Source organism: Centruroides vittatus, unplaced genomic scaffold, assembly GCF_030686945.1.
Source record: "Centruroides vittatus isolate TY-2023 unplaced genomic scaffold, ASM3068694v2 contig_1154, whole genome shotgun sequence".
Lineage (NCBI taxonomy): Eukaryota > Metazoa > Arthropoda > Arachnida > Scorpiones > Buthidae > Centruroides > Centruroides vittatus.
This window is the reverse complement of record NW_027120741.1, coordinates 3,263,408-3,276,776: the sequence shown is the minus strand read 5'-3', so window position 1 is coordinate 3,276,776 and position 13,369 is coordinate 3,263,408. Positions and strand designations below refer to the sequence as shown.

The 13,369-nt window shown below is 26.3% G+C and overlaps 1 protein-coding gene and 1 long non-coding RNA gene across 5 annotated transcripts in view; one reads left to right on the top strand and one right to left on the bottom strand.

The window, feature by feature from the left end:
- Nucleotides 1-13,369, top strand: part of LOC136979447 (uncharacterized) — a 218,886-nt gene that overhangs the window by 17,352 nt on the left and 188,165 nt on the right. The gene's annotated exons all lie outside the window — the stretch shown is intronic.
- The window catches only part of LOC136979225 (calpain-5-like), a 53,388-nt gene that overhangs the window by 57 nt on the left and 39,962 nt on the right, over nucleotides 1-13,369 (bottom strand). For 2 of the 4 annotated variants that reach the window (XM_067275173.1, XM_067275177.1), the window contains exons 11-13: nucleotides 9,047-9,165; nucleotides 8,838-8,974; nucleotides 6,609-6,792 (exon numbers count right to left, since the gene is read on the bottom strand). In XM_067275173.1, coding sequence (XP_067131274.1) covers nucleotides 6,610-6,792; nucleotides 8,838-8,974; nucleotides 9,047-9,165 — 439 coding nt within the window. In that variant the 3' untranslated portion in view covers nucleotide 6,609. Of the gene's footprint in view, nucleotides 1-6,608; nucleotides 6,793-8,837; nucleotides 8,975-9,046; nucleotides 9,166-11,015; nucleotides 11,136-13,369 lie in introns of those variants that run through there. The other 2 variants (XM_067275182.1, XM_067275187.1) reach the window with 2 other exon arrangements.

The following is a 13,369-nucleotide window of genomic DNA, read 5'->3' as shown; positions in this document are numbered from 1 at the left end:
ACAACATTTAGAAAAAGCATACTTAGAAAACTATCATTTAAAAAATAATTCTAAGTCTACTAATTAATATTTGTATACTAGGAAAATATTAAGATGGTAAATAGTTTATCAATATTAAGGTTAAAAACATGTATCAGTAAATATACTAGTAATTTGATATTTTTTAATGGTAAATTTAGTACACATACAGTTTAAATAGAAAAAATTGAAGACAAAAATTGTAACAGTAGTTTGCTGTTCATCTTTTAAATGATTACAAATTTTAAAGAACTGTAAAGTAAAGTATCATATTACAATAGCACCAGGTTTGACAATTTGTTTTGTAACATCTAGAGGGCAGTAACATTTTTAGATAACAAAAACAGAACACATTTGTTTGAATGAAAGTAACTGTGCTGACTACTTTTTACTCAGAGCATGCTGTAAATTTTAGTTGCCACATCTTTCAGGCAATGAAACTGTCACTTTTCAAACAGAGGTCGGGAATTCAATTGGTCATGGAGCACTAAAGATTATTTTACTAAATCAACAATAAGTTGGCAACTAAACAATCACTAAGTGCACTAATTTTTGTATTTGGAGTCAAAACTTAGAAACTACTAGTAATATTAATAAAGATTAGGGATTGTAAATTTACCATTTCCATAATCTTAATCTAATATTTTAAAAATAAATTTTAAAGTATAATGCATATTAGATAGCTTTCTAATCTCTGACAGTTTAAGTTAAACTCATTATTCAGATGGTATTTTTCTGTATATAACCAAAAACAGTTATCCATTCACAAATATTTGTCTGACATTAACGACATTCAAGATTTCCTGTCTAGAGCTCTCTCTCTCTTACAAATTTTTTTTCCTTTAATGTAAAAACAACCTAAAATAGAAGTTTGTTTTAAAAACATCAAAATAATTGCCATTTAATGTTGAAAAATGAATAGCTTTCTATTTCATTTTTGCATATTTAAAATACAATTATATAATAATACAAAATACAATATGCAAATACAATTCATATTTACACCGCTGTATTATATGAATTTTTTGTTATCTGGCCCTTGCCACTCCTGTTTATTTGTAGTCTTGATTATCCAATTTAAATATATATGTTTGTATATTATATTTTATTATATGTATGTGTGTGTTGTGTGTATGTGTATGTATATATATAAAATAAAAAAAATAATTCAAATATATTCATATATTTTCAATAGTTTCCTGAAGTAATAAGAAATAATACAATCATTTTCAATCTCTATGTAAACAAATTAAAAATATGAGAGATGTGATGGAAGTAATATAGGTCTGATACATAAATTTATAAAAATAAAATATACTCCAATATGTATTACATTCATATTTCTTAATAAATTATTAGAATATAATTTCTTTATATTTAAATTTTAAATAAGAACTATTAATCTAAAATGTATCAGACATTTACTACTGATGAATGTTTTATAATGGAATGCAATTTGCAATTAAAAGAAATTATTATTTCTTAGACTAGTTGTTGGTATTTCATGTGATGATTCAATATTCTTATCAATTTTTGTTTTAGAAAATCTGGAATGTAAATAAAATATGTTTCATTATTTATTTAATATTCATCACACTAATTTGAAGATTACATTAAAAAATTGTTGCTTTAGAAAATATGTTAAAATTTATTAACTAGAATAAATGTAAAAATAAAATGGTCTAGCCTGTTGCAGCAAAAATTTTTAATTTTCTAATGTTTTCAGCTATCTATGCAGCCATCAGATCAGTGACATACAATTGCAATAACAAACATGCTTCTGGAGATATGCGCAAAGGTATATGTTAAAACATCATCCCACCCATTTAACATCCCTTGCTGCTTAAATGATCCTCACAGATACAAAATGGTGGCTTTTAAAGCCCTTCTCACAAGGACTTACACACACTGCACAGATGTAAAGGACACCATAAGAGAGTTGAACAGGATTAGAAACATGGCAGCCACTCAGGAGATACAGCTAAAGTACCATCAACACCTTAGTTAATAGATACAAGCATAGAACACTCCCTATAAAAATAGTAAACCCACTCCATCCATGACTGCATCAGTAACATAACAAGTTGCTTGATAGCAGCACCTTCAGAAAAGCTATTAGACAGATACTATTAAGAACACAAGTATTCAGCAAGCTTATCAGCAACAAACAACTAACTTATAAGTGCAACAGTATGATCTACGATTTATTGAATAATGATAAAGACCTAATAGATCCTTCCACAGTCCCAGGAGTATACGAAATACCCTTTACTCTAAGTCTAGAAAACAGGGCTAGCAAATATATAAAATACATATCATGAAATCTGCCTAACAGGTTCAAGGAGCATCAGTATGATGTACACTACATAAAAGCAAATGGTCTTTACGTACATCATACTGATGCTCCAAACACAACCCTGGCTGTTATGGCAATTATGGCAACACTTCTGGATAATGTACCACATTTCACAGAAGCAAAACTCATTAAATCCTCCAGGAACCAACACTCTGGAAAAACTATACAAAAAATAGCCATATACAAAAATACTATTAAGAACACAAGTATTCAGCAAGCTTATCAGCAGCATGGAAATTTCTTATGCACTGTGATGAAAACAAAACTACACAGTAATTTATGGTTATATAATCAACAAATCTAGTGTTTATTATTATTGTTAATAATATACCATTAAAAAAAATATATAATGTATTATATAATCTAGCTTGATACTCATGCCAAGTAATGAATAGCAAGACGAAAAGTTCACTGAGTATGTACAGCATTAATAGTTTTTTCTTGCTAGCACTTTCAATGAATTTATTTTCATCGTCAGGCGAATAAAACTTTTAAATCGAGCATAAATGTTTAAATTAATATGCACTCCATTCTCGTTCAAACATTTATGTTTGATTTAAAAGTTTTTATTCACTTGATGACGACGAAAATAAATTCATTGAAAGTGCTAGCAAGAAAAGACTATTAATAATGCCATACTCACAAGGAGACCCTATGGCTTTGGGGAAACGGATTTTGATGATCTTCGGTGTGAAGGTAGTACACCGCGTGAGTGTACTACCTGTAAAATACTAAAGTGCAATACTCAAATGTAATCGAGAAAAATGAACGTAAAGTTTTCTTTAGCACTTTATGTATAAGTTACGCGTACTATCGCTTGAGCGTGCTGTGGCATGAGTGATAACGCTCCTGACTCATGCCTTGCATGCTCGGGTTCAATTCTCTTGTGTATAATTTTTTTTTATTCATAAATACTTATAATGTATTTATTTATTTACTCATTCATTTATTTTTTATTATTTATTTATTTTAATTTAATTTCTACTGTTTCAAGTCTAATATTTTTACTTCGAAAACCCACCTTTTTCAAGTTGAGAGAGAAGTATTAATACTTATGCCAGGTTTGAACATGGGTCTAGAGTCTTTTTCACTCACTCTTTAACTCTTTGTTGACCAATTTCCACGCATCCAACACATCCAATGTATTATTGTATAATTCTGTGCCTATCAGCATAGCATCTTCAGATAGTGTATCAGAAGATGTTGCAATTAAATTATTTTCGAAAAGTAAACTCTCATAATACACTACGCCATCGTTTAGCCGCTGCTTCGATACATCACTGTATAAAGAGTGATCATCAACAGTCTTTTCGTCACAACGTGAAGAACTTGCTTCTCTTGATGACATTTTTATAATTATAAAATAACTTTTCAAAATAAATTTCACCACACAAATACGTCTATTCGTGTCAGAAATAAACTGTTATTTAGAGTTGTACAAAACAATATTCTACGTCTTTCTAGCCTAGTGCCAAAAAATAACTAGACAATGTTAATTTTGACAAAAAGTTACAAATTATCAAGTTTAAATGTCAGTTCAGATATATATATATATATTCTTATTAATTTCTCTAATAAAATGTATTGAAAAATATCGTATTTAAAACTAAAGATATTAATAAATGTACGTGATTTTCTTTCGTACGAATATAATGATAATTTGATTTTTGGTGAATTTTTTAAAATAATATTCCTGACTGACCAGTATTGCCCTCGGTCATTTTACAAACTAAAAGTAAACAACAGGGCGTGCAAATTGGTCAACAAAGAGTTAAAAAGTGAGTGAAAAAGACTCTAGATCCATGTTCGAACCCGGCATAAGTATTAATAGTTCTCTCTCAACTTGAAAAAGGTGGGTTTTCGAAGTAAAAATATTAGACTTGGAACAGTAGAAATTAAATTAAAATAAATAAATAATAAAAAAATAAATGAATGAGTAAATAAATAAATACATTATAAGTATTTATGAATAAAAACAAATCATACACAAGAGAATTGAACCCGAGCACGCAAGGGCAGGAGTCAGGAGTGTTACCACTCACGCCACAGCATGCTGAAGCGATAGTACGCGTAACTTATACATAACGTGCTAAAGAAAACCTTAACTTCATTTTTCTCTATTACATTTGAGTATTGCACTTTAGTATTTTACAGGTAGTACACGCACACAGTGTACTACCTGCACACCGAAGATAATCAAAATCCGTTTCCCCAAAGCCATAGGGTCTCCTTGTCAGTGAACTTTTCGTCCTGCTATTATGTATTATATATCTTTGTATTATACTTTATTATTATTTATTTATTTATGTTATTGCAATTTAAATTCAACAGTGTTGAATTGAAATTTTAAAAACTATATTCCTTTATATGTTCATTCCTGATGACGGCTGCATAGATAGCTGAACATGTTAGAAAATTAAAAATTTTTGCTGGAACAGGCTGGAACTTTTTATTTTTAAATATGTTAAATTTGTTGTTAAAGTAAATATTATTCTTTGCTTTTTCTTGGAAAAATTTAATTTTGTCCAGTAAAGTTTTATTTTAATGAAAACAAAATTATCAAGGATTTATATAGGCATTCTGTTTTGCTTTGATAAAGTCAATATTTTTTATAACAAATGAAATTTTTGCATCAACTTCTTTCTAAGTATTGGCTGAACAAGAGAACTATAGAGCTTACACACACAAAAATTATATTTCAGCTTTTAAGATAACTAAATCCAGTTTGTAATAAAAATTATGGTTAATTAGTAACTGTAGTCTGGCAACATGAGTGGTTATAGTAGCATTAAACAAAAATGGAATTGACAGATTTCACAATATTTGTTATTATAATTTGACATTAGGTAATGTGTACATCATAATTTTAGAAAACTGTCAGATTAATTGAGTTTAAATCCAATAAGTTGGAAGACAAAAAGTTCTATAGACTAATGTGGCTTTAAACTTTAAACTTTTAAAATTATTATTATTATTATTTAAATACATACAGCTTTCATGCCATTTCTGAAAACTTCCCACATCATGATTTAAAAATTATATATATTTTTGTATTATACAATATTGATAGAGCAAGAAACATTGCTAGAAGATAAATTCAATTATTTCAGGTTTTTGTTTTTGATTAATATTAAATAGTTTTCCTTAAATTGGCACTTCAAATGCATTATATTGAAAAAAATAATTATTTAACTATATAACTCACTATAAATATACTACCATAAGTCATTTTGAAATGAATAACTAAAAGAAATAAATTCATAAACAGAGTTTAACTGTATGAAAAACAAAATCATAATCCAATTATAATCACTAATAACTAATTTTTACAATCCAGTAATCATTACATTAACTACTAGCAAATGAGCACAGCATTGCTCGAGCAAGTGATTTGGATGATTTGGTAAATAGTGTAAGTTTGGAAATTAAGTTATTACTATCAAAAACAAAAAAAAAAAAAAAAAATCACATCTAAAATAGTACAATAGAAACTGTTCTTCAGGTTAAGCCTTAATCTTTTCCATCTCCCCCATGCGGGTATTTCCAAAAATCCCTTCTTAGTGTGCATTTTCATGACATACCCTAACTGTGTACTAAATTTCACCTCTTTAGATTCAGCGGTTTGCTCTGGGCAAAGATGAATCAATCAGTCTGTCAGTCAGTCCATGTAATTTTATATATATTAAAATTGAAATATTTACCAAAAATTTCAATTCTTAGTTTGTACTATCATCCAACATTGTCTGGATGATGATAAAATAATATTTTATAAATTTAAGTTTACCTAAAAATTTTAAGTTAATATATTTCATTGTTTTCAAATTTTTTTAATGTGAAAGTAAACAAACATAATTCACTGGCATCTAATTTCAAACTAGATTATCTTTAATAACAAATAATTTCTCAGACAAAAAATATTTTAAATGTTTCAGTTTCTAAAAATGTCATATTCATACTAATTGAAAATTTAAAATCTAAAAGAAATATATATAGTATATATATATATATATATTTTTTTTTATATATATATATATTATATATAAAAAAATTATATTATATTATATATTATTATATTATATAATATATATATATATTATATATATAATATGGTATAAATATGTAAAATTTTCAAGTATCAAATCAATGTAAATACAACTTAATGTAATATATTTTCAATTCAGATTATATTAATTATAAAATATAAATTTTTCTTGTACTAACTAACTTTACAAACCTCATAATTCCTTCAATACATCACTGGTTATAGCTGTCACTTCAAGTTTTCCTGGTCTTGTATCCACACAATTTTTCTGTTCATACAAAGTTAATGAATAAGAAATCGTATCATTTGAAGACACAGGTGCTTCTACTATAGCCAATCCCATAAATGTGTCTTTTAATATATTGTGATTCCAAATCTGAAATACATTTTAGCATGTTAAATTATGAAATAATTAAATGTTACAAAAACTATATAATTAACAATTAAGGATTAATATAACTTAATTGCTGACATCTATAAATGAATGAAGCATGTTTATGGTGAACATTGTTTAGGACAGGGTTGTCGGACCTTTTTTCCTAATGGGCCAAATGAGAAATTTACATATATTCAGCAGGCCACAAAGGTACCTTATATAAATATATTTTTTAAAAAAGTTCAAAATGTGAATATCAAATTTTAATAAATAATATATATAATTACAAAGAATACTGTATTATTTATTAACAGTAAAAAAAATTACACTCACACAAAATAAAAATAAATTCAATGCGATTTTTGGCATTGCCTTCCTTTTATAATATTGTTAACATCTGCTTTTATGGTACTAGTCTTAATTGTAAGAATGTTAGTTAAATGGGAATCACTCAACTATTTCTTTCAGCAGTTGTAAACAATTTTTTTTTTATTTTTGTGCATGAAAAACCTCAAAACAGTATGTACTACCCCGCATCTATAACAGTTTTCTAGATATAATTGGTGCTAGAAAATTGTTTTGTCATTACGACATTAAAGTGTATCCAGCAAAACAAGAATAATTTTTACAACATACTTTACCAAAATAAATGAAAATGTACCTAAAATATTTAAGGTACAGTGGGCTGCAGTGCGGCCCACTGTACAGCACTACAAAACCAGACATTTCTTAAGTTTGAAAAGTCATTCATATAGTTGATCTCCATCAATCATAGAATAATCTGTAAACAAAACTGACATTCTTCTTTCAACGTGATATATAAAATACAGTTTTTTGCATTTTTGTAAAAATAAATTGACTTTTTGATCATTTTATAATTTTTCTGCACTGAGTAAATCAACAGAAACTGATACTTAACCATACTTACTGTATATTTCTGCAGGCTTTTCAGGTTGGTTCATTCTATGCTAGAAAAGATGATAATGATTCACACTCCTTAACAATGTATATTGTATAATTTTCTTTGAATAAACATTATACATAAAATATCTGAGTATTTAATTTTGGCATAGAATGCATTATCGTATTTTATATGAGAAAAATTGTTTCACTTAACAAGTGTTTTGCATTACGAGTAAGATTCTGGAATGAATTATGCTCGTTAAGCGAGGTTCCACTGTATATCATTTTCCTTGCAAAACTAGCTAAAAGATCAATATATGTGATACTAAAACACAAATGGTACAAAATGATCAAATGGAATCAATTATACTGGAAACTAAATACTTATATAGAAACATTCAAAATATGAAAATCAATATTAAACATATATGATTACATATAACATACTACAATAGAGTCCCACAAACTTGACTTAATATGAACTGAGAAGGTGATAAGTTACTGAAAATGATGAGTTTTACAGATAGCAATGATACTAGTCTAAATATCAGAATTTTTGTAAAGATATTATATGTACAAATTCATATATAAGTATTAACTACATACCAATAGTGACTATTTCTATTTGTAGTTAAATTTTAAAAATATTGGCTTTCAGTGGCTACTTCAGAGTTAATGACACTTTGTCGTAGTGTTTTTCAAGGCACCTTGAAAAAAGATTTTTGTTTTTTTTGTTAACTATGGAATTGATGCTATTATTAAATGATGCAAATGAAGATCACTAATTTATTCTATCCTAGTGTTAATTTATAGGTAAAAATTAGATTACAAATATTTTTTTTAATGACATCACCAGTTCAAGACTCTACTGTACTTAAAACTTATTTTTAACATACATATAGATTAAATTGTACAAAAGTTATGTATAAAAAAAACAAGAAATTAAATCTGTTATTGAAAAGTGACTATTCACACTTTTACAAAATTTTAGATGTTGTAAAAATTTGGATTAGTATAAAAGACAGCACTTTTAAATTATCAAAATTGAATAATGAACTAAAATTCAGTTTGAAAATGTTGGTCTATATTGTATGATTTTAACTTTATTTTCTACAAAAATGACTAATATTTTAGATACTTACTTCAATTATAATAGGATTTTGAATTTTTTTGCGATAAAAAATTGCACTAAAATTCCATTCTGGATTCAATGTCTTGCAACAAGTGTGTGTTCTAACTTTTGTTCCTTCACATTTAATAATACAATAAGGATCACAGGCTGTAAATTTTAACAACATGAATGTTCAAATATTTTAATTAAATCCTTATCTTAGAAAACAACACAACTTACATGCAAATAAATCTCTCTTTTCCAAACCAGTAGCTTTTCTAATTGTAATTGCTGTGATGGCACAAGGATATGAAATACATGGAAAGAAACTATGTTTGGGAATTTCCTTTGTCATTTTTCTGTAAATATATGAAATGATTATTGGAATAATTATGTCAAATTACAAAACTAAATAGTAGGTTAAAAAAATTTGTAGAATTTTACATTAACTTTAAAGCAAAGTGTACAAATCAGCTAAAAATAAAATTTATTAATTTTATAGGTATTGGAGACAATATAATTCACATGCTTTCTTATAGTCATTGTGAACTAACATAAAAATTGACAACTTCCATTCATTAGATATTTTGTAAGAACAAATCTGAACTAAATTTGATTACATTTTAGATTTCTCTGAATACATTCAGCAATGTAAGAATATTTTTAAGTTTGTACAACATATAAAATACATGTCAACAATGAATTGTAATAACTTTCATAACACTAGTATATTGGACCAAACAAATAATAAATAGTAGGAAACCACTGAAAAGAAAATGTAGGTATGAAAACAGAAACTTTAAACTAAACTATAATTATTAGAAAATCTGAAAGATCTGAAATCTAAAAGCAACATTAAAAATTGAATAATATTGAAGCCAGGGGAAAAAACACAGCTGTAGTTTGAATGAAACATCTTTTGTGAATTATATGGTAAAGCTTTTCGTCCCATAGTTTATTTTTCATATGGTATAACAAAGTGGAAATTTGTGGTTATATTTAAAGGACAATCATCCCACAGATTGCAGGTTGACACACTGATACCCTTTATTCCATATTTCTTTTTCTCCAAAATTTACTGAAGAAAAACTTTGAAATGTATGAGTAAATGCTATCATAGGAAAAAAATTTTTTCCTCTATGTTACATTATAAAAGAAATAAAATATATACTTTTTGAAATATTTCATTTCTTCATATTCAAACAAAATTTATAGTTTGGTATTTGAAGAAAAATTGTGTTACTTAAAAATGTAAAATCTAATATAGTGTTTCCAGATATGAATTTCCTTTATACATATTATTCAGTAGTATATATTTTCTGTAACTATTTATTTTTTCCAGTAATCAGTATCAAAAGATTGTGTAAGAAAGAAATACACAGATTAACATTCCTATACAATTATATCAAATTGTTAATTATAATAAATTTTATTAATGGTAACTTATTAAATTTCATTCAAAAAAAATTCAAAAGTTATAAAATCACAGTTACATATTCTCAGTGTTTTCCCAGAAAAAAATTTTCGTACAATGTTAACATACAATGTTAACTGAATGCTTTGCAAATTTCCTTATGACACTCAATAGCATACTAATTTATAGTTCTGTTATTTTTAAAATAGAATAAAAATATTTTTAGCTGGTTAAATCAAGCAGTTAAAACAAACTTGGAGAGAACACTAATATAATACTTAATGACTAATAGCAAATATTTCTTATAATGTTATAGTAATATTTAATAAAGTATACTTTTCAAATCAATAATACTGCAAACTGCAACCAGTTGTATTATTTTAAATGCAATTATGTTATTTGCTTTGAAATGCAGATAATAATATCTAATTTAATAATGCAATATTATCTATTGCATTAGAATTCATAAAACATAGGCTAATTTATAAAAGCTAATACAATAAATGATCAATGTAACCCGAACCAACATCTCCATATGTCTATGGGGTACTCATCTTTGCTTACATTCATCATTTACTGTATTACTTTTATATATTCTTTATCTATTTTTGTATATATAGGCTGATTTAGATAATATTTTCCATTTTTTTAAAGAATATTATCAAAACCTAATTTTATATCTACATAAATTTCTATACTTGAAATGAAAAGAATTTAAGACAAGTTGCTTAATAAGTCTTATGTTAAGAAATGTTTCTATTTTGTTAAAATAGTAAACTTTATAAATTTTCCTACCTTCTCAGAATGATGACAAAAACTAAACACATTGGTCAAGCAGAATGCACCTATTCTCAAACTTTCAAAACCAAAAAAACTAATGCAATTAAGCAGAATGTTGAAAGCAGTCAAAGAGTCCTTTTCAAATAAGATTAAAAATTAATTAAGTGTGTAAAGAAAAACTTATGTAAAATTTGTTAAAATTCCTGATAATGCCTGAATTGTCAAAAATTCAGATATTATAATTTATATATTGTTACATAACAATTTACATTTTAATGTAAAAGCTTTAAATCTATTAGAAAATATCCTTTCAATTGAACAATAAATTACAAGTCTGACTTTTAAAATGAGAATAGTCATATTATTTATTAAATTTTATTTTTAAAATAGCTAGTTTAAAAATGTGTGTATTATTTTATTTTAATTTTTAAAATTTTTTGGATGTGTTGATGTTTCCAGGGTTCATTACAAAATGCTTTATAGATGAATTATCATATAAAATTCTAGAAAAACAAACATTGTAAAATAGATGTGACAGATACAATATAATTTTAATGCAAATTTTGCCAAACAAGCAGGATAACTTTGTTTAAATTTATTTTCCATGATATACCATAACTAGTATCCACAAGTTTCCAGAACATGTTTTTGAATTCTGCCACACAAGGGCATATGTCTTGGCAGCCATTAAAATACTGCTAGTTGTTAATAAGTCTGCAATTTTGAATTTTCAATTGGTGACATGCGTTATAAAACCAGTTCTGGAAGATATTGTGCAGTGGTTGGTTGTCATAATAGCCAGAGAGCACTTCATAAATGGTTTGAAGCTGTATGCTACATACATGAAAACATGATGCATCAAGATTGTCCATGTATTCAACTGTTACAGTTAATTAATCATTCATTTCCACGTGATGAAAAATTTTTTTATCAATCAATCAAGCATTATTATTTGATATAACAGGAGTTAATACAAAGAGGGGTTAAATAACATTGTTACATTAAAGTTGATATACAAACAAAAAATTTATATACAGTAATTTATATAATGTTAACATGGAAAAACTGTCAAGGAATAAAATTTGATAACAAAAATCAGATGTCAGTGTAGGTACTTGGATACCTGAAATAATATTAAAAGAATCAAGAAGTTGTTTTCTCATATGTATCATCATTTCACAAAAAGAACACTCAGCACCACATGATACATTAATTATTTTACCATTTAAGTTTATCGAAAACCTATTTAATCTAAACTGTGTAGCAAATGACTATTTTTTAACTCAAATTAGATAATAAATATACCACTGGAGTCCACATTCCATTTAGAAAAGTTTCAGAGTCCCAACCCCTTTCACTCAAATATTGAACATCTTGTGACCAATATAAGTCTTAGTTCAGAAAAAATGAACTTTCATTTAAAAAATATGTACAGCTAGAGAAGGACAGTCCACTGTTACTTAATAGTCCTTTAACTCTAACAGATCATGGCTTCAAAAAAGAATTATTATTAATTAGTGAAAGTTTTGTATATATCAATTTTTGATAATCATCTTCTGATAATTCAATAAGTTTCTAAAACAAATTTATCAATAAATTAATAATGAGGGAGTCTTCCCAATTCCATTCTCAGTACAAGTCCTGAGACAGATATTAATATAGTACACCTGTAGTCCCATGATGAAAATTTGGTAACCAGCTATGCATGTACAGTACATCCAGTTAGACGAATAACTTTGCCATCATTAGATACACAAGTCAATATAGAATGACAATTTTCAGATAGGATTTGTGATGGCTCTACATTTGTCTTAAGGACACAAATAAAATTTTGTGATGATTTATTAATTAAAATTTCACCTACTTTACCACTTAAAAAATAATTATAAGAGTCAAGACTCCTATAATTAAGCATTTCTTGGTAATCATAGGCTTTACTTTTAATAAGACAAATATAGCTTGATATTCCAAAGTGGCATTCTCTCATGCTGTTATTTCACAATTTTATAGTGATTGATGAAAATAAATTAGAAAATACAAGTTTGTAGAAAAAATTATGCAAAAATTCAAAAAGTTTGCATTAGACTTAATTCTATGATATTCTGTAAATATTTTGGACTACTTTATGAATTAAACAGAGATCTAAATATTTCCTCATAGATAACAGCAAAATATTAGAAAAATTACAAAAGCCAATTTTGCCAATTATTTTCTTGAAACAAAGATTAAGGTTTTTTTTTAAATTTTACTTTAAATTTTTATGACTTTTAAAAGATGTCCTCACCATGCATGTAATGCTTTTTTTCTTAGCATTAGAAAAAAAATTTAAACTTGAAAATACTCTTTATAATTATTTTTATACAATTTAA